This window comes from Balaenoptera physalus, assembly GCF_965194825.1.
Source record: "Balaenoptera physalus genome assembly, chromosome: 15".
Taxonomy (NCBI): domain Eukaryota; kingdom Metazoa; phylum Chordata; class Mammalia; order Artiodactyla; family Balaenopteridae; genus Balaenoptera; species Balaenoptera physalus.
Window position 1 is genome coordinate 59,055,307 of NC_138894.1, and position 20,873 is coordinate 59,076,179.

Here is a 20,873-nt window from a genome sequence, read left to right on the forward strand (position 1 = left end):
CACAATGCCTACCTAGATGAGATAATCAGCTTGGAATCTGGCAGAGAAAGGACCTAAGAAACGTTCCCATTTTCACCTTTTTACTTCCCACCTGCAGACAACACTGTAACCCTCAGCATAGGAAAGTGACAATAATGACCTGTGTTTCCCGAGACAGGTGAGTTCTGTGCAGTCACACCTGATGGTGTAGGTGCTGAGATGGCTGAGGTGTGTGAAGGGGGCAGGGAGAGGATACCGGTCTATGGCTGAGGTTCCATAATTAAAAACTGGGGTTCAGTCTGTGAGAAGTACACTGTTCTCCCATGAAAATCAGATCTGGCACTTGGTACCTCTACCTCCACATTGGGCTAACCAGCTAGATGTCCCCACCCAGCAGCAACCACCTAACCTCCACACAAGCACGCACCGTGCAAACCTTTCAGGACCATGTCCCGGCCAGTTTGTCCTCGGGATCCAAATATCCACGCCCCTTCCCCGGCACTCTTGGATCCGAATGGACCCCGCCACGCTGGGGAAGGATACACTCTCTCATCCCCGAGTCCAGTGTCCCTCTTCCTGTCTACTTGCTGGGGGAACCTGCTCAGCCAGAGGCAACCCACTGACCAGAGGTCTCTAAACAAACCCTGGCATCACACAGTCCCAGGTTTCCAAAGGGACATTTGTTTCTGGCTATTTGGGGACCCAGTTCCTTAAACTCCACTTTCACACACTGCTCTCAGGTGCATCAGTTTAAAAAAACCTAGCTCTCAACCCGGGGGTCCCCAGCTCATAAGCTCTGAGGGGCCCCTCAGTCAGAGGACACCTGGCTTTGCTGCTCTTGCCCACCCTTCCTTCAGCCCCCTTGGACCACCCCATCCTTCATCTCACCACCTCCCGGACCACCCAACACACCTCTCCCCAACGCTGAGCCTCCACGGCACGTGTGTGTGTGTGCGCGTGCACGCGCATGTGTGTTTGCCCGGGGCAGGAGGAGCGGGTCTTGTGAAAAAAATCTAGAGAGCATTTCACGTGTGCTCTATCCGGCACACCTCACCCCTCCGCCTTATTTCTCCACAGCACTTAGACATCGCAACCCTGGGTAGTTGAGTAGTTAATTCATTTATTGCCCACCTCCCTCACTAGAATGTAAGCTCCACGAGGGCAGGCACTTTTCTCCGTTTTGTTTGCTGCTGCTTCTCTGGCGTCTAGAACAGGGCCTGGCACAAAGTGGATGACACTCTGTATTAAGAGTGGCGTGAATGAGTGGATCCCTTGCACAGGCACCTCACCTCTGTGAGTTACTATCACCTTAGAGGTGGGAGCTGAGGCTCACAGAGCTTAGGTGATCTGCCCAGGGCCCTCAGCTACTGAGTGGCAGGGCCGGAACCTGAATCCAGGTCTCATGCCGTCAAAGTACACGTTCCTTCCACTCCCTTCCATCATCACCGACCCAGCACAGAAGCGTTCATGCAACCTTCTGTTGACTTGCTTTTGTAATTCCAGAAGCAGGAGGTGGGAATTTGTTAGCTCGCCCAGTCCCTACTCGTTTAGGGGTAGGACCCAGGCCCCCGAATGCAGCCTTGTACTCCACACCTAAATCTCATGAGGGAGCCGCACCCCCTGAGGGGGGAACAGATCCAAGAAGCCTGCTTCAGGGACATGCCCGGGGGCTGAGCTCGGCCAGGACCTGGTGGCCTGTGCCCAAGCCCCACAGCTTTATTCCACGGGCCAGAGGCCTTGAGCTCACCATGGATTCGCTGATGAGTAGCAGCAGCAGGGCTTCCTCAATGTTATCCTTCGGGCAGTAGAGGCTGCAAGACACAAATGGCAGCCTGGCTCCAGCACGGCCCTCCGAAGCCGCACGGCTGGCCTGCCACGCCGGCCCTTCTGCCCCGGAGTCAGCACCAGCCCTGGTAAGGTGACCTTCTCCTGCATAATTCACAGGCACAGGATCCCACCTGCAGCTCTTTATCATGCCCCAGAGTCATGGATCTGAAAGCCTACGGTGGGCGAGGGCTGGAAATACTGTGATGCTCGAGGGGGATGCCCCTTCCAGCCCCCAGCACTGCATGAAGCCGCTGGGGCCAGCAGCAGACAAGAGCGAGAAAGAAGCTCACAGACCCCACCTTCGATTACTGGCACAAACACGACAGACGGTGCATTGAGACCATTAGGAAGGCAGGTACCCCCCTCCCCCCGCCCGCCAAATAATTTGTTTGGCCTTTGGGTGCCTTAGAGGACGCCCCCTCAACCCCCCACCCCGAGAGCTGCCTTCTCTAGTCTATTTGGCTCCTGCTGCTTCTGAAGAGCCTGCCTGGCAGGGAGCTGGGTGGCGGCTGCAGGAGAGCATGGGGCAGAGAGAGGGGCCGCCAGTGGGGACCAAACCCTCGGGACGGTGGCCTGAGCCTGGCGTGGTCCCCACAGCAGATATGCTTACTTGTCTCCTTCGTAGAGTTGAGGTTTCCGCAGGGCCTGTGTGATGAAGGAATTCTCCTCCTTGCTCATGAACTCGGGCAGCGGGTGGGACAGGGGGCTCCAGTAGCATTCCTCGCTCAGGGAGTGCAGCAGGACCCCTGCCAGGTGCTTGGCTGCCATCTGGCAGAGAGGGAGGAACTCAGATGTAGGCACATGCTGGCTCTGCCCAGCCGCGGCCTGCCGTGCCCTCCACTCACCATCCAGCCAAATCTGCCTGCTTGCAAATTGCTGCCCCTCCAGGAGGTCCACCACTGTGCCCCAAGGAGCCCCCTTGCTTCTCTGTGTCTCCAGCACTGAGCTGCCCCACCCCTTCTGTTGGCCTGTGATGGCTCCGACTTCATCTTTTGTCCTCTCTCTTCTCCTAGACAAGAGGTACCTTTCCTCCTCCTCCTGGCCCCATGGAGCCCAGCACGGCTCTGAGTATTCACAGCCCTTGCAGAGCATAAAGCCCTCAGAGCAAGCAGCTCTCTCCACCAGATACCTTTCTGATATTTGACCGAAAAGTCTAGAGTGAGAAGCAGCTATGGCTCTGATTAGGGGTAGAAGCCTAAGAAGGTAGGCCTGAATTGGGGCAGGAAAGCAAGCCAAGGTTATTTATTAAGATCATAAACAAGTCCCTAAGAATTAGCACACCACCTTGCTAGGAAGGGATGACAGGAGGTTTCAGCATTGATCTAACATGAGGGGCTATGTGCAGTGCTGCGATGAGAAGGATGCTGAGGGTGTGTCCCAGGCTTGGAGGAAAAGAATGCTGAGATTGACTAGCAATGTCTGCCATGAGCACGATAGGGAGAGGAGAAGCACACACTCGACATATTGTTATCCCTGATTCAGAGGCTGCCTGCTAGGATTTTTGCTGCCTCCCACTGAAATCAACCCCTGAATAAACCAGCCACAGCCAGCACCCAGCCCTGGGGCCTCCTCCATTACCACTTTGAAGTTCTGAGTTGCTTTGGTCTCCACAGTGCGTAGGACCTCCCGGAGTTCTCTCATGCCTTTCACGATGTTCCTAGCGGGAAGACAGTAGAAGCAGGGTCATTACCAGCCTAGTTCCCACAAAGACATCCTCATCAAACCTGCAGACACTAGGAGGAGCCTGCCCATTTGAGTGTTCTTTGAAAACACCCAGTAATTGGTATGAAAGGTCAGAATTGTTAACACCAGGATCCTAGAGGCCCAGGACATCAGTGATCAAAGAATAGAAAGGATCCTTCTCCACCATAGCCCTCTAGAAACCCAGGCCTCCAGTTTACCACCAGAAAGAGACCAAGATCGAGTATTTCAAACAAGATGTTATCTTGGCCCAAGTGCTTTGGGCTGGTGCCAGACTTTCTGACTTCAGTCAACCTCAAACTCTCCATCTTCATCTGTCACATCTGGTCTACACTGGAATCCATCCTCACCTCTCAATCCCTAGCACCAGGGCCGTAGCCTGGCCTGCATCACCTGGGGCCTAGATGACAGTGACAGCTGGCCTCACCCCCTCCAGTCAGCCCTCTGTGCCTTAAAGTCATTTGCAAGCTTTTTAAAGTGTGATCCATAGTAAGAAATACACCTGACATTGCAACCCTGTATATATGCGCACACTGCTTACATAAAACTGAAGTTAAGTTTCCTGATATATTACCTATCTCTACTATGTGCAATGCAATCCACTCTGATATTTTCTATTTTACGTCTCCCACTACTTCCCCATTTAAAAAATGCTGGTGGCAGCCCACCAAACAGATCTTGCAACCCACTGATGGGTGTGGCCTGAGTTTGAAAAACCACTCCCACTGCCCCTTGAGGGCTCTACTGACATGCAAAAGTCATCTTGTTCCTTCCCATGTTGGCCTTTTGTTGGTGCCCCCAGGCTTACAGAATTCAGTCTAGGCCCTCAGTACGGTGTCCCAGGGCTGTCGGGTCTGCCCCTTGCCTCTCTCCCATCTCATCTCCCACCACTCAAGTCCTTTCTGAACAACCATCCCCAGTTCGCTATGTCAAGTCTTGGAACAGGCTTCCCCTACTGCCTTAAAGAACCCTTCCCCTACTCATCCTTAAAAAAACCTGTGTTTTTACACATCACTTTCCAACATCACTTCCTCCTTGCAGCCTTCCCTGGGGCCCTCCCCACACCCACCCCTCCTGACTGCATAGCTTTTGCCCCGTGTTAACTCCTCTTTTGAAGCAAGCATGGCATTGCAGTCATCTTCCATTTACAGGCTGACCCCTTTCCCACTGTGCACCCCCTGAGGGCAGTCTTGTTCCTGAAGCTCAGCCCGGGCATGTGTGCTCAGCAAATGTCTGAGGACTGCCGTCCTCACTTGTTCCGGGGGGTTCCCTAGATCAATAGCTCTCAAGGGAAAGCAGAGGCTCCCAGGCCAGCAAATTTAGAAATGAAAGATCACAGAGGGTGAAAGGCCAAAGGTGGCAGCCGGGAAAGTCACGTGAGCCCCTCCTGCAGCTTTCATGCGTGAAATAGATTCCTGGGGGCTCTGAAGCTTGGAGGCATAAAAGGACAGGAGATCAATTCCTTGCCTTCTGGGAACCTCTGGTTTCATACAAGCAAGCCCCAAATGTGCAAACAACCAACACTATGAACTCAGATTCCTGTTTGCAAGGCTGAGAATGGAGACAAAGACCTGGGGGATAGAGTCAGAGTCACAACGATCTTCCCTAGTCTGCCTAGAGCTTCTGAAGAACCAGGAGGGGCAAGCAGCACAGGCCTCCACAGGGTCCTTAGAGATGGTTCACGCCTGGGCAGTGCTACTGAGGGCAGAGCTCACCCCTGTGGGCTATGCACGGCCCTCTCCTCTATAAAATCAGGTCTTCAGTTGCAATCAGCACCTCCCAGACTTCTGTCATCTGCATACCACATCTACAATTTTTGCTACTAGCTGTACACCATCAGTGTTATTATTTTGTGTAATACTTTTCTTTATATCTTCTTTCTTTTTACTTCAGTAGATATCTCACCTTAATCAAGCATACCTGAAATCATGGACTTGGTATACTAGTTGTTTTGTTTCAGGTTCCTCCCCCAATACACACTCAATTTAGGAATGAGAACTGCAATTTTAACAAGATCTTGTGCCTCCAAAGTTGTATATTTTTACTATTTTCAAATCTATAAGGGACTCTGGCATCTAAATAAGCTCCCAGGAATTCTTTAGCAAAGCAAATAATCACCTTTAGGCATCTTTTGGGTGAATCCCAGTTTTTACTGAATGCAGGTAAAGAGAAAAACCAACATAGGTTCCAGTGGCCAGGGCTAGACAGGGAGAGATCTGGGCTCCTGGCTGGTGCCGACCTGTTCTGAAATGTCGGGAATGCCCGTCCGCCTCAGCTCAGCCCTCTGGGTAATGGGAAACTAGATGGGGTTTCTCCCACCAGCTTGAGTAATCCTGTCCCGGGTCTAAACTGCCAGTGCCAAGTAGAGCTGGGGCTTTTCTGAGCCCTGTGACAGGCCAGCTTGAAAGATCTTTTTGTTCTGGTCTCTCACACTGACCTTTCTGAGCAAAGCTGCCACTTTTAATAATATCCAAACAGGGCCTCAAACAAACCCTGGCCCAGAATCAGGCTGCATATGGAGAAGCCAGGAGGTCATGGATTCCAACTCAAGTAAACTCTGGCTGGCCAGGAGCAGAGAAAGAGGATATGTGCATGCAGGGATGGGTCAAGGGAAACAGCTCATCTTAGGGGGGCCTCCAGGGGAGCCACGCAAGGAGGCGGCAAGCTCCCCCAGGCCCCTGGTCAGCAGTAGGCAGTGGGGCAGATTTTTCCAAAGCACTTCATCTTATCCAGTCGTTGCAACTTCTAATGAGGTTGGTGAGGGGAGCTTCACATTCCCGGGTACCAGCACAATGCTTGGAATATAGAAGGCACTCAAGAAATCATTGTGGGGACTTCCCTGGTGGCACAGTGGTTAAGAATCCACCTGCCAATGCAGGGGACACGGGTTCAAGCCCTGGTCCGGGAAGATCCCACATGCCGCAGAGCAACTAAGCCCATGTGCCACAACTACTGAGCCTGTGCTCTAGAGCCCGCGAGCCACAACTACTGAGCCCACGTGCCACAACCACTGAAGCCCGCGCGCCTAGAGCCCGTGCTCCGCAACAAGAGAAGCCACAGCAATGAGAAGCCTGCACACCGCAACAAAGAGTAGCCCCCCCGCTCAGCACAACTAGAGAAACCTCACGCACAGCAACGAAGACCCAACACAGCCAAAAATAAATAAATAAATAAATTTATTAAAAAAAAAGAAAAGAAATCATTGTGGAATAAATAAATCCTCATTTTCCAATCACAAAATTAAAACCTGGAAGATGCCTGCCTTTTCAGGCCATCACTCACCCAAGGGGAGAGGTGGGTTCACTGAAGGTATCAAGGGGTTCAGATTTCACTCCCTTTTAACTAACAAAACCCTTGACAAAGACAATGGCACAGTCCTCCCCCAGCGCTGCAGTTACTTTCCTTTCCTGGCTATTTGAACTCCAGGACTCCCTCAACTAAGTCTTTACAAAGTGCCTACTGTATACTAAGTGCCTGGATACTGTACACCAAGTGTCCTGTTCTCAACAGGGATCCAACTAATGCAGAGAGAAAGAATTAAGAGACCGAATGAGTGAATGAATAGCTTATTCACAGCCCTGCACATAAGGAGCTCATGGTCTGTAAAATTAGACACGCTCATGGTTTATTCAAGAGCTTAGCAAAATATTTTGCATACAGTAGGTGCTCAACAAACTTTGGGGGGGTGGGGATTTTGTTGGATTTGAAACAGAGAATGAGAAAATGCAAGGAATTTTTCACTGAATGGAACCTAAACAGGCTCTGGTACGTACGACACTGGCCAGAAGTCCCCGTTTCAGGGCTGGCATTGCTAATTGTGTACCCAGAAATGCTCAGCCAGTTGGCAGATCCCAACAGCTAGAGGGTTGAATCAGGAGACAAGGTCAGGTGAAGTTCAAATGGTTATGAAGCTATTCCTTCTTGCCACAGACTCACATTATCAGTTTCAAATGTGAAACTGATAGCTCCCTCTTCACTCCCAGCCCCAGAAAAAGGCTGTGACACTTCCTTTGCAGGACACTGAAGACATCCAGGAGAGGGGAGCTTTCTAGTGAGGTGGGGTATGGGCAGTGGGTGCTGACAATAAATAAAGGCTGTGCATTAAGAGACGCTGGAAGGATGTGCTCTCTCCGATGGGCCTCAGAGGTCTTCCTGTGCCCAGAGGTCTCTTCTGTGACCACCAGGAGGCTCTCCTGGGCTTCACTGTTGGGTGACTCTGGCCCCTGAATGCCCCTGAGAGCCTCTGTCTTGTGCCCTCCCCCAGCGCTGCAGATACTGGGTGGTTGCTAAGAATACAAAATTACTACTGACTGAACACACCCCTTACGGGGTCATACCCAACAGCAGGTTTTCTAAGGTGCCTACACACACACACACACACACACACACACACACACACACACACACACACACACACACACACACACACACACACACACACACACACACACACACACACACACACACACACACACACACACACACACACACACACACACACACACACACACACCAGAAAGGGAGAGTGTCTTCATAAGGCCGCACAACCTGCCAAGCCCTGGGCAACTCCCTCAGAAAACACTCTCTTCTCTATTGTTTGGTTTTGGTACAATGAGCATATATTGCTTTAGTGATTAAAAAAAATGTTTTTAAGAGCATGCACAAAACATGCAGCCCACCTGGTTCAACACACATGGCCCAAGCTCACTCTCAGCCCTGAGCCAAGAATGGGCTCTGTAGGTCAAGGGAGAAGAGAAAAAAACCACCCCAAAGAGAAATGGCCTCTTGCTTGCTGTGGGGGAAGGAGCCAAGTTGGCTCACGTCCTTTTTTTTTTTTTTTTTAATTTATTTTTGGCTGCATTGGGTCTTCGTTGCTGTGCGCGGGCTTTCTCTAGCTGCGGTGCGCGGGCTTCTCATTGCAGTGGCTTCTCTTGCTGCAGAGCACAGGCTCTAGGCGTGTGGGCTTCAGTAGTGGCAGCATGTGGGCTCAGTAGTTGTGGCTTGCGGGCTCTAGAGCGCAGGCTCAGTAGTCGTGGCCCACGGGCTTAGTTGCTCCGTGGCATGTGGGATCTTCCTGGACCAGGGCTCGAACCCGTGTCCCCTGCATTGGCAGGCAGATTCTTAACCACTGTGCCACCAGGGAAGCCCCGGCTCACATTCTTTTCTTGGGAGATACTCAGAGACCCGGTCCTAGTGAGGTCAGGGTCATCAACAGATTCCCTGGCATTGCACCACCCCCAGGTGTCCCCTGCTGCCTCACCCCTGGGCTGCTTTGTGCAAAGGAGAACCAAGCCTCCCCCACAGCCAAGACCCTGGGCCCAGCAGCCATCAACGCCCCAGCCCAACAGAAAGCTGCCTCCTGGCAGGGGCATCCGCAGAACTGCCCGGGGCGAGGTTCCAACCAGAGTCCACGGCTGCCCTCTGGTGGCAGTGAGGGGAAGCAGACCCCAGGTAGGGGCCTCCCAACTCCTGACTTTCAGGCCAGCACTTTCAATCCCAGGTCAGTTAGGCAGAGCAAGGGGCAGGAGTCAGCTGGGGGAATTAACTGCTGGATCAATAGGGCAAGGCCCTTGGGAAAAATGAATGTCCCTCAGACACTGAATGAGTAAGTGGGCAGCATAAGGGAGGCCCAGGTCTCACCGAAGCTCAGAATTAAAGGAGAAGCACTGTCTGGAGGCCGAGATGCCGTCACCCACGTTACACAGTGGAGAACACCACACCCTGTAAATTACGTCAAACCCTCAACTGGAGGGACAAGTTGGACCCTGGGAAGAGCACTGCTTGTGGCCACCTGGCCCCTGGGGCTGAGCACCCCATTCTCAGCAAGGGCTCCGCTGGGCCCTCTGGAACCTGGGTCCACCCCATGCCCACACGGGAATGAGCTCAGGCTCTCAGGTTAGAGCCCAGAATCTGTGAAGCAGATCCCACCACCTCTTCCTGTTCTTCAGGCCCTAAGGAACCTCTTCTAACACCCAGCAGCGCCTGAGCCCCGGGGGCTCCATTCCACCTGGCCCCTCAGGATGAAACGTCTCTCTAGAGCCCACCCCGTCCCAGGCAGCACTCGCACCTCTCGTACAGAGCGCTGTCCATCGTCAACATCTGGATCCCACACCGTCATTTCCCCACTGGGACGTGAGCTCCGTGAAGAGGGTCCTCATCACTCCGGGGGCTCTCGGAGGCCAGCTGGGAAATGAGCTGCTGGGCTTTTCCACCTTGGCGCCGTCCCCACTACTGGGCTGTGACCTCTCTGAACACAGGGAAGGGTTTCTCCCCAACCCTTCCCAAACACCGCAAGAGCCCAGGCAAGTGTGGGTGAGTTTAACCTGCAGGAAATGGCTCTGGAGCCCTTTAAAAGACTCTCCAGAGCTGCCCTGGAGAAGGTGACCCAATATCAGGCGTCTGCGTCCCAATCTCCCCCTGACCTCCTGCCTCTCACGCCTTGGGCTAAGACAGTGGTTCTCAAGTCGGGGCGATTTTGCCCCCTACCCCCAGCCCAGGCCAGTCTTCAGTGTCTGGAGACATTTTTGGTTGTCACACTTGCAGGGTGGGGTGTTCTACTGGCATCTACTGGGTGGAGGCCAGGGTTGCTGCTAAAACCTACAGTGTACAGGACAGGCTCCCACAACAAAGGAGATCTGGCTCAAAACGTCAGCAGTGCTGAGGCTGAGAAACCCTGGGTTAAGGTGACTTTTTTTTTTTTAACTTCCTAATGATGACAAAGGTGTAAGAAAAATACTGGAACCGGTGACTCACCCAGGAAGATGTAACTCTGACCTGAAGACCATGATACACAATTACAGGAGCTCACTGATGCAGACCTACTGTGGGTGGGTGGTATCCTGGGCCCGGGACTATGTAATGAGCATGGCCTCAGGCTGTGGGGTTGGGCAGACACAGTTCAGCACCAGGCTCCTGGCAATACCACCTGTTAGCCTTGTGACCTTGGGCAAGTTACTTAACCTCTCCTTCAGGAAAATGGGGATAATTACTAGTTCCAACTTCACAGGATTACACGTAAAGGCATTAGCATTCTGCCTGACATGCAGTAAGTATTCAACATTAGCTACTATCAAGAGGAAAGGTGTAAAGAAATTATTTAAAGCCTGCCCAGGCACCCAGGGCTACTTTATATATGTCACATTCCAGGGCCACCGCCGGGCTGGATGTGTTCACAGGAAACTGACAGAGGGGCTGAGTTGTTCCCACGTGTCCTGGGAACTACTCCTCACGCTCAGGCTTTCAAATATTTGGGCTGTTTGCTTGGAAAGAAATGATGATCCAGTTTCCATTCCTCTTTATTTGGGAATAAAGGGCGGGGGTGGGGAGGGAGTCAGCATCAGCTTTAAGGACTGAAATTTGTGCTTTAGGAAGAAGAGGACAAAGACAGGGGAACAAAGTGAGAGCAACAGAAAACTAACTAAAATTACTTGGGCTTTCCTGGAGGGATAACGGTTGGTTAATGCCTCTGCCCACAACCGGCACGCGCGCGCGCACACGCACACACACCCTGAGTGTGCAGAACAAAGACAGGGCAGGAAGCCGGCCCACCCTCTGAGAATGTGACTCAGGGTCCCGGAGAAGGAAGGAGAGCCGTAACTCAGCACATCAAGGATCAGCCCCATCACCGGGGCCCTGTCCTTCCACACACCCCACAGGTGCCCAGGCTGCCCTTTGACACCCCCAAAACTGGAAACGGCATGGGTTTCCAGGCCGCTCAGATCTAAAGCTGGAATCCCAGTGGGTGAGGTTGGGCAAGTGACTCAACCTTTTCTGAGCCCCAGCCCCTCACTAGTGGGCTGGGGTCACATGACCTCCTTTACAGAGTGTTGTACACAGAGCATGTGGTCCAGCCTAGCACACAGCACGTGCTTGATAACTGCTGGCTCTCTCCCTCTTTCCCTCCTGGCTGTCCTGGACGCTCACCTTGACCTCATTCATATCTGCAGAGAAGCTGGTGTGGGGAAGGGAGCAGGCAGCCCTGAGGGGTGGAGGTGGGGGGACCTCAGCGGAGAGGGAGTTAATAGGGCTCTGAATTCTGTACTCCAGTGTTTTTTCGTTCCCTCCCTCCTCTTGGACCCTCACACCCTGGGATGCAGGACAAACAGACACCCCCCATTAGAGGTGGGGGTGGGGAGTAGAGGAGGAACTTGCTCAGGATCACTGAGTGGCTTCTACTCCCCAGCCCTGCCCTGACGCCCACCAACTCTTCAAACCAGAAGCTGGGACCACGCATACCAAGTAGAGGCAGACTCGGGGGAACAAACGCTAGACTGTGAGCACCTCGGGGGCGGCAGCAGGGTCTTAACTGCTGGGTTTCTGCTGTGGGCAGTGTAGACTGGTGGTTAATGGTGTCAGACAGTACCGGCACACACAACCCTGGCTCTGTCCAGGACAAGTCACTTATGTTCTCTGTGCCTCAGTTTTCCCATTTGTAAAATGGGGGTGCTAACAACAGCACCTACCTCAGAGGGCTCCTGGAAAGACTAAAGACACATGCCAGCAAAGCACTTAAGTGCCTGGCACAAATTCAGCTCTTAATAGGTGGCACGTATTAGTATAACAAATATTTGTTAAATGAATGAATGAAGTACACAGAACACTAAAATTAGAACTGTCCCCTCCCCACAAAATCTACTCCATGGGACTCCCATATGGAAGAAGAGCACCTCTTCTGCAAGAGGCCTTGGGAGGGAGAACCTCTTAAACAGAGCAGGCATCAGCAAACTCTTTTCTTTAAAGGATCAGGGAGTAAATATTTCAGGATTAGCCATCTGATCTCAATCCCAACTTCTCCGCTCTGAGGGTGAGACAGTATGTAAATGAATGGGTGTGGCTATGTGCCAAAAAAACTTTATTTGCAAAAACAGGGCGACGACAGTCTCCAGCTAAAGAGAAGCAGCTGGGTGGCAGCTGCCTGGGAAGTAAAAACAGGAACCAGCCTGCTAGGCCACCATGTCACTGAAACTGAAATTCAGTAACTGAATAGGAACAAACAAGCCATGGTGGAGCTAGAGCAGAGGCAGCGTGCGTGTCCCGGTGACTCCCCCCCGTCCCACCTCCCTGGCCACAGAGTGGTTGGTCGGAGGCACCCAGGGCTCCCAGGCCAGTCCCACCCTTGGGAGGTAAACCACCTTGGCTCTCTGGGCCTCCCGATCCTCATGTCCCAAACGGGACACCACTGCCTCCCTGGCCTAGCACTTGAGAAATTTTTTTTTTTTAAAGTGTAAACTTTAAGCTTGAGGCAGCAGCCCATCCAGCTGTGGACTGCCTCAAAAAAATAATAATACAAATAAATGATAATACTGCCTTAGATTTTCTAAGCAGCTGTGACAAATCAGGTGCTCTGGTGGCTGTTCACGTATGAGGAGAGAGCAGGGAGAGAGCCTGTTTCCTGGCCGGGACCTTCTCCCTGCTCTTACCATCTGGAGGACAGGATTCGTGCGGCACCCCGCCTCCTCTAACACGAGGGCAGGGTGGTGAGCGAGGAGGACACAGGCCTCCTCCAGGCCGGGTTCCAGCTGAGGCAGGACTGCCTCCCCCCAGGCCCACGCCCACCCCCAGCCATCTCAGCCACCTCTGCTTCCTGGGAGTGGCCTCACCATGGCCTGCTCTGCATTCTGGGCAAAGACTCCACTTCCTTCTCTTCCAGGCATTGAGGGCTGAAGCTCGGGGGGCTTCCAACACCCCGAATGGGATGTAGCTCTGATGGGACAGGGATGCCTGCTGGATGGAAAAGCTGCCTGGGCCAGAAACTGCGTTTCAGTCCAGCTGTTCCCCTTGGAGTCCCAGAGCGCTGGTTCCTAAAGAGCGGTCCCCAGAGACCCACCCCAAACAAGGGCTCCGTGTCAAACGAAACTGAAAACTTTACATGTCTTTGCCTCCTCCTGAAAATTGACTATCTGCAACCATGCTCCTTGGAATTCCTAAAGGGTCTGAGAAGTCTTTAACCCAATGTTTCCCAAGTGTATTTGGCCTTGGACCCTCCCAAGTTCCCCATCCTGGAATCCTCAGCCTCATCCTACCTCTTCTGCCCCACCCAGACTCCTCCTGTCTCTGGGAATCTCCCCTCCCTCGGGGCCCAGCTCAAGCATGACTGTCCCATCCACACAGCCCACCAAGCCCTAAGCCCACCTGCAGGCGTGGGCTTGGCACCTTCCCCTGATGCCACAGGGAGCGACTTCATGCAGAAGAGAGATTAGCAGGAACACAAAAGAGGCTCCCAACCAAGCCCTGAGTGGAAAAAGCAGGCTACAAAGCAGCAGTACTATAAGATACTATTTTGTTGTTGTTTAAAAAAGAAAAGAAAAAAATATACCTGAATATCTGTACACAGAAAAATGTGAAAAGACATACATCAAAATGTTAATAGTGGGGGGCTTCCCTGGTGGAGCAGTGGTTAAGAATCCGCCTGCCAACGCAGGAGACACGGGTTCGAGCCCTGGTCTGGGAGGATCCCACATGCCATGGAGCAACTAAGCCTGTGCGCCACAACTACTGAGCCTGCGCTCTAGAGCCCGCGAGCCACAACTACTGAGCCCACGTGCCACAACTACTGAAGCCCGCACGCCTAGAGCCTGTGTTCAGCAACAAGAGAAGCCACTGCTATGAGAAGCCCGCGCACCACAACGAAGAGTAGCCCCCGCTCAGCACAACTAGAGAAAGCCTGCGTGCAGCAACAAAGACCCAACGCAGCCAAAAATAAAAAATAAATAAATAAATTTATTTTTAAAAAAATGTTAATAGTGATTACCTAGAATACGGGGCCAGCAAGTTTTTTTCTGTAAAGAGCCAGACAGTAAACATTTTAGGCTTGGAGTCATATAACTCTGCAGTTGTTGCTCTAAAGCAGCCACAGATATAGAAGATACCTAAACCAACAGCAAGCTGTGTTCCAAAAAACTTCACAAAAGCGGGTGACTGGCCAGAAGGTCATAATCTGCCAGCCCCTGATCTAAAGATTGAATATGTGATTTTTAAACTTGCCTGTTTTATATTTTTATGTATTTTCCAAGTTTTCCACCATAAACATTATAATTATATTACTTACGTAAACTAGGAGGGAGGGAGGGATCAATGAATTATGCATTTTGGGGAGGGAGGGATAAATTAGGAGTTTGGGACTAAAATATACACACTACTATATATAAAATAGATAACCAACAAGGACCTACTGTATAGCACAGGAAACTATACTCAATATTCTGTATTAACCTATAAGGGGAAAAGAACCTGAAAAAGAATACACATATATATATATCTGAATCACTTTGCTGTATACCTGAAACTAAAACATTGTAAATCAACTATACTTCAATTAAAATTTTTTAAAATAAATTATGCATTTTTAAAGGTGCAAACAATTAAAACATAAAAATCTAATGAACCTCACTCCTAAGAAAAGTGGAAATTTAAAATGACGCTGAACCAATAAGGACCTACTGTATAGCACAGGGACCTATATACCCAATCACTTGTAATAACCTATAACGGAAAACAATCTGAAAAAGGATATATATATATATATATATAGTATACATATATACATATATATATATATAACTGAATCACTTTCCTGTACACCTGAAACTGCCAACATTATAAATCAAATATACTTCAACAGAAATTATTTTAAAAAACAAAAGAAGTAATTACCTTCCATGTACCAACACTGGAAAAGTGAATAGATAAATATCATCTCCCCTGCCAACAATAATGATGCTGAGATAGCATATTTCACCAATCAAGCCTAATAAAACATCAAAAAGCTTACACTAATCCTCCTACACTGTTGGAAGGAATGTAAACTGGTACAGCCACTATGGAGAAGAGTATGAAAGTTCTTTAAAAAACTAAAAATAGAGTTACCATATGATCCAGTGATTCCACTCCTGGGCATGTGTCTGGAGAAAACTATAATTCAGACAGATACACGCACCCCAATGGTCATTGCAGCGTTATTTACAATAGCCAAGATGTGGAAACAACCCAAATGTCCATAGACAGATGAATGGATAAAGAAGATGTGGCATATATACACAATGGAATACTACTCAGCCATAAAAAAGAATGAAATAATGCCATTTGCAGCAACATGGATGGACCTAGAGATTATCATATTAAGTGAAGTAAGTCAAAGACAAATATCATATGATATAATTTATATGTGGAATCTAAAAAAATGATACAAAGGAATTATTTATAAAACAGAAATAGACTCACAGACATAGAAAACAAACTTATGGTTACCAAAGGGGGAAGGTGGGGCAGGGATAAACTAGGAGTTTGGGATTAGCAGATACACGCTACTATATATAAAATAGCTAAACAACAAGGACCTACTGTATAACACAGGGAACTACACTCAATATCTCGTAATAACCTATAATGGAAAAGAATCTAAAAAAGGACATATATATATACACACACACATACACATACATGTATGACTGAATCACTTTGCTGTACACCTGAAACTAACACAACACTGTAGATCAGCTATATTTCAATAAAAACTTAAAAAAAAAATGCTGGGGCTTCCCTGGTGGTGCAGTGGTTGAGAATCTGCCTGCTAATGCAGGGGACACGGGTTCAAGCCCTGGTCTGGGAAGATCCCACATGCCACGGAGCAACTAGGCCCGTGAGCCACAACTACTGAGCCTGCACGTCTGGAGCCTGTGCTCCGCAACAAGAGAGGCCACGATAGTGAGAGGCCCGCGCACCGTGATGAAGAGTGGCCCCCGCTTGCCGCAACTAGAGAAAGCCCTAGCACAGAAACGAAGGCCCAACATAGCAATCAATCAATCAATCAATCAATAAATCTTTAAAAAAAAAAAAAAAAGCTTGCACTATGTTGTGAGGGCTTACGAAGCAGCCGCTCTCCCACATCTTGGTGGCACAGAAACTGAAACAACCTCTATGAGGTCCAAGTTGGCAACCTCTACCCAAATGACCAGCGTTCATACCTTCTGACCCAGAACTTTCCTGTCTCGGAATCCACCCTACAGACAGATTCCCACTGAAACAATGCATAGGTATGGCTCTGTTCTGGACTCTGGCATACGCTGAAAAGAGCCCAAGTCTGGAGTGACTTATCTGTTCCTCGGTTGGGAACTGAGTAAACAAATTGTAGGAGATCTGTACTATACGATACTACAAACACTATGCAGCAGTGCAAAGAAAAGGCAGCTCTGATGCGGAACCATCTCCAAGAGATATATTTTGAATGAAAAAAGGCAAAGGGGAGAATATGCATTTAAAAAAGGAAGAAAATAATATGTGCGTATAATCGCTTGTGTATGCTGCTAACTATCATGGAATGATACAGGAGCCTAGGAACACTGCCTACAGAGGAACCAGGAGGCAGGGGATGGAGATGGAAGGGAAACTTTTTATTGTCTAGTCTTCTGTACCTTTTTAATTTGGTATCCTGTGCAAGAATCATCTATTCCAAAAAATGTTAAATGAAAAGGATGAATAAAGTGAAATTTAACAAAATAAATCATACTAAAAACAAAATAGGGGCTTCAAAGGACTCTAGCCAATCAGAGCAAAGAAAGCTCTGTGATCCTGACCCTCCATTTCCTCACCTGTGGGGAGGAGGGAACACCTGTGTGGCTGGCCCACCTCCACCTGGGAGGCTCGAGAGGGGCGAGACGTGTGCCCAGCCTCCACGGTGACTGGCTGCACTCGGCACACATGAGTCCCTCCGCTCGCCCGGATGGCCTCACGGCCCCAGCCCACAGTGTCTGCAGAGGGTAGTAATGATGCTGAGGAGGGAGCCGATGAGGCACGGGAAACCCAGGCCCCCACCTGCTAGTCTCCAGCCTGGTGGAGGCATTCAGCCCTGCAGAACCGCCGGAGAGCCACGGTTGCCAGCAACATGCCCTCCTGGTCCTGTCGCTTCTCCCTCCATCTCCACCACCACCCAACGCACCCACGAAACACCACCAGCCCCTCCCACCCAGGTGGAAGCATCCACCGGACTCTTCACAGAGGGAGGGTGCCTTGCTTAACCCCAACAAGCAAAAGACTAAGAAAGGGGTTCTGGGCACCATGTTCTTGGGTCCCAGGACCCTCCAGTCAATGCACAGGAGAACGAGCTTCCTGCCACCTCACCAGCAGGGCAGTCGCACCCCCAAAATGATGCCAGGCCTTTACTTCCACCACACTTCCCCTCGGATCTCACAGCCCCTTGAAAGTTGGAATAATCAGGAATCACCTTTTCCATTAAATTTTGGGGAGAATGAGGCTCAGAGAAGCAAAATGACTTTAGCTGACACTTCAGGCGACAGTGACCACCTCCAGACCGCCCAGCTCACTGTCCTTCACTCTTCCCACACCATCATCGGGCTCCCAGAACTCCCCCTTCTAAAGATGACCACCCCCAACATGTGCAGGCTTTATTGCTTCAGCAGCTTCCTGAAGCTCGGCCCTTCCCCCGAGGGCCTGGGCAAGCTCAGTCTGACAAGACAGGAACAAGCCAGCCCCCATCGTCCTCTCCAGGGAGCCCGCACACACACAGCCCAGAGAAGAGGGAGGCCTGACCAATGTCAGCAGCTCCCAGGCCTGAAAGAAATGTCCAGATCCTGCTCAGCTGCCAGCGACCTACCCCTTCTTCAGGTTTGTCACGTAAGCGCTCTGGAGTGCAGCTTCCAGGAAGTAGGTGAGCTCGTAGTCGACCGGGTGAGATACTTTCAGGTGCCGGGATGTGGTGTTACTTGTGATCTGGGAAGGGGAACAGAGAGAGAGCCGCTGTCTGCAAGTTCTGAGGCCGAGAGGCCAGGGCCAGGGTCAGCCCAGGCAGAGGTGGCGGCCCCATCGCCACCCAAGCCCCCAGCTACCTTAGGGGCACGTAGGGCAATACTCAGACCAAACTCAACCTAACTTGCTTTAATTCAAAATAGGTCTAAAGCACTCTCCCCGTGCAAATGCTGGATGCCCATAACAGGCCTACAAGGCTGGTTTTATCCGCACCTTATAGATGAGGAAATTGAGGCTCAGAAAGTGCCCGAGGACACAAAGCTGGCCTGGGCCTGGACCGCAAACTCAAGTCTGGCCAGCTACACATTCCAGGCTCTTTCTACTACTTATTGGTGCATTCTTTCAACACTCGAGTGCCTACCAGACGCCAGACACTGCACTGTCCCTGTCACATAACCATGTAACCTCAGAACAGCCCAACAGCTGACCCCCGGTTCGTGGGAAAGCTGAGGAACAATTGTTATTAAGTGAGCTGTCGCTTAAGCCTCAGCTCAGAGAGGGTCACCCAGCCCCACCGAGATGGGCCTGCCTTCACTATGCTACCTCCCTCTCTGATATGAGGGGAAAAAAAAAATCAACGAGCCATCCACCTTATGTTTCAGAAACTGAAATACGTTTTAGAGAGATTCTTAGTTCCTCAGAGGTTGGCGCTGGGTCTTAGGAGAGACGTCCAGCTTTGCAGCGCACCGGGTGCACACGGTTCTATGGTCTGCCCTCCCTCGACCCGAGATAACCAGCTATCGGGGCCCATTTGTCCACCCCGTGTCCCTGGGGCGCTGGTTCCAGCCCTGGACACCATTCCAGCTCGTCACCTTAATCCCCTTTTAAGAGTCCAACACCCAGACTTCTGACTGAATGGGTGACTTTCATTTTTTCATGAAAGCTTCCTCCAAACTATATGTAATTCAAACATGAAGAGCTCCTGAAACATTGCATGTGACCTTGGCAGAGGTCAACTCAAGTCTCCACGTGGACCTCTGCCAGGGAGTACACTCGAGTCGTTTCTGCTGAGCTGCCCAATCACTTCTTTCCCGCTGAAGTCCGGCCAAGCAGAGGGACTCTAGGACGGTGACTCTCGACAGGGGGGGCAATTTTGCCCCTGAGACATTTGGCAATATCTGGAGACACTTTTGGTTGTCACAGTTGGAAGGGGTTGGCTGCTGGCAGCCCACAGGTAGAGGCCGGGAGTGCTGCTGGACATTCTACACAGGGCAGCCCCACAATGAAGAATTATCTGGCCCCAAACGTCAGAAGTCCTGAGGCTGAGAATCCAGCTCCATGGGAGCTGACCTGGCCTGAGGAGGACGCCTCCAAAATGGTCCGTCACAAAAACAGGTGCTGGGTTGACATTTTGGCATTTGCCAAAGTAGGTGAGGTTCAAATATCTCCTGGGTGCTGAGTCTCTCAGCTCGTGCCCACCTCCTCTGTCTGGATGCCAATCCTAAATCTCCTCTGCCATAGAGCCTGCCATCTAGCATCTACTAAACATCTACTAAGCAGAAGGCTTAAGCACCACCCCAAAGTCACAAGTCATACAGGGTCCAAACCCTGCCAACGCCACTTATAACTGTCTGAGCTCCGGGAAGCTATTTAACGCTCCACACCTGAGTTTCCTCACCTACAAAATGGGAATAACAATCCTAACCTGTTGCAGTTGGTTACTATTTGAAGGTTAAATTAGAGAACAACTGTAAAGTACTCAAAGTAGTGCCTGACGTGAAAACAGGGATGCAGTAACTGTAAGTATCTTTGTTGAATATGGCTGCCTGTACCCCCCCCATTAAACCAGGAGTCCCCAGAAGGGAAGAACTGGGGTAACATCACAGTATGCTGCTAACACCTGGAACTGCTATCCTGTTGACAGTTGGTTCAGGCCCCCCGAAGCAGAAGCTGGGAGATAAGTAGGCCTGAGAATTTCCAGACCCCTGTGGCCAGCTCTGCCAGCCTCTGCAAGGCTTTAAGAATGGGCCTCCTCCTCCCTAAAGGGTCCAGTAGGGAGCTTCCGGAGCACCTGAGAGCTGGGAAGAGTGTCTACAAGGACCGGCCTGACTGTACCCTTCCCAGGGAAGAGTAGTGGGCAAATGGCTTAATCTCTCTAAACCTCATGTGTTAAACAGGGATGAATGTAATACCTACTTCAGAGAGCTGCTGTGAGGGGTAAACAAATTAATGAACACAACAGGGCTGTCACATTTTTGGTCGTACAAGCTGAGCTCACCAAGGAGGTTCCCAGCCGCTCGCAGGTGGCGTGGACTCTTCTGTTTATTAAAACTCTTTTCTGGCAGCAGAGAGTCTCATGCTTATAGAATCAGGATACTATTCTGATTCTGAAAAGGGTCCTCTTTTCTAATTTGCACAAGCGGGACCCACGGTTTTAGTGGGGTGAGGGGGGTTGCATAGATACAGGTGCTCAATAGAGGGCAGTGATGACCATGGGGCTATTATTACCAGCTCACCTTCTCCAATTCCTGCAGGAACACCTGAGCGATCCAGGAGGCCCTCTCGAAACAGGTGATCACTTCCTCCTCCCTCTCGGTCAGGCGGTGGCGGGAAGCGATGGAGTTGGGTAGGCGTTCCAGGGAGAGGCCTGCGGGAGGAGGGGAGCA

General features: G+C 50.8%; 1 protein-coding gene across 9 annotated transcripts in view; it reads right to left on the minus strand.

The window, feature by feature from the left end:
* Positions 1-20,873, minus strand: part of TTC7A (tetratricopeptide repeat domain 7A) — a 178,599-nt gene that overhangs the window by 83,883 nt on the left and 73,843 nt on the right. For all 9 annotated transcript variants that reach the window (XM_082427710.1, XM_082427709.1, XM_082427712.1 and 6 more), the window contains 5 exons: positions 20,724-20,854; positions 18,116-18,231; positions 3,385-3,463; positions 2,417-2,574; positions 1,727-1,790 (listed from right to left, as the gene is read on the minus strand). In XM_082427710.1, coding sequence (XP_082283836.1) covers positions 1,727-1,790; positions 2,417-2,574; positions 3,385-3,463; positions 18,116-18,231; positions 20,724-20,854 — 548 coding nt within the window. The remainder of the gene's footprint in view (positions 1-1,726; positions 1,791-2,416; positions 2,575-3,384; positions 3,464-18,115; positions 18,232-20,723; positions 20,855-20,873) is intronic.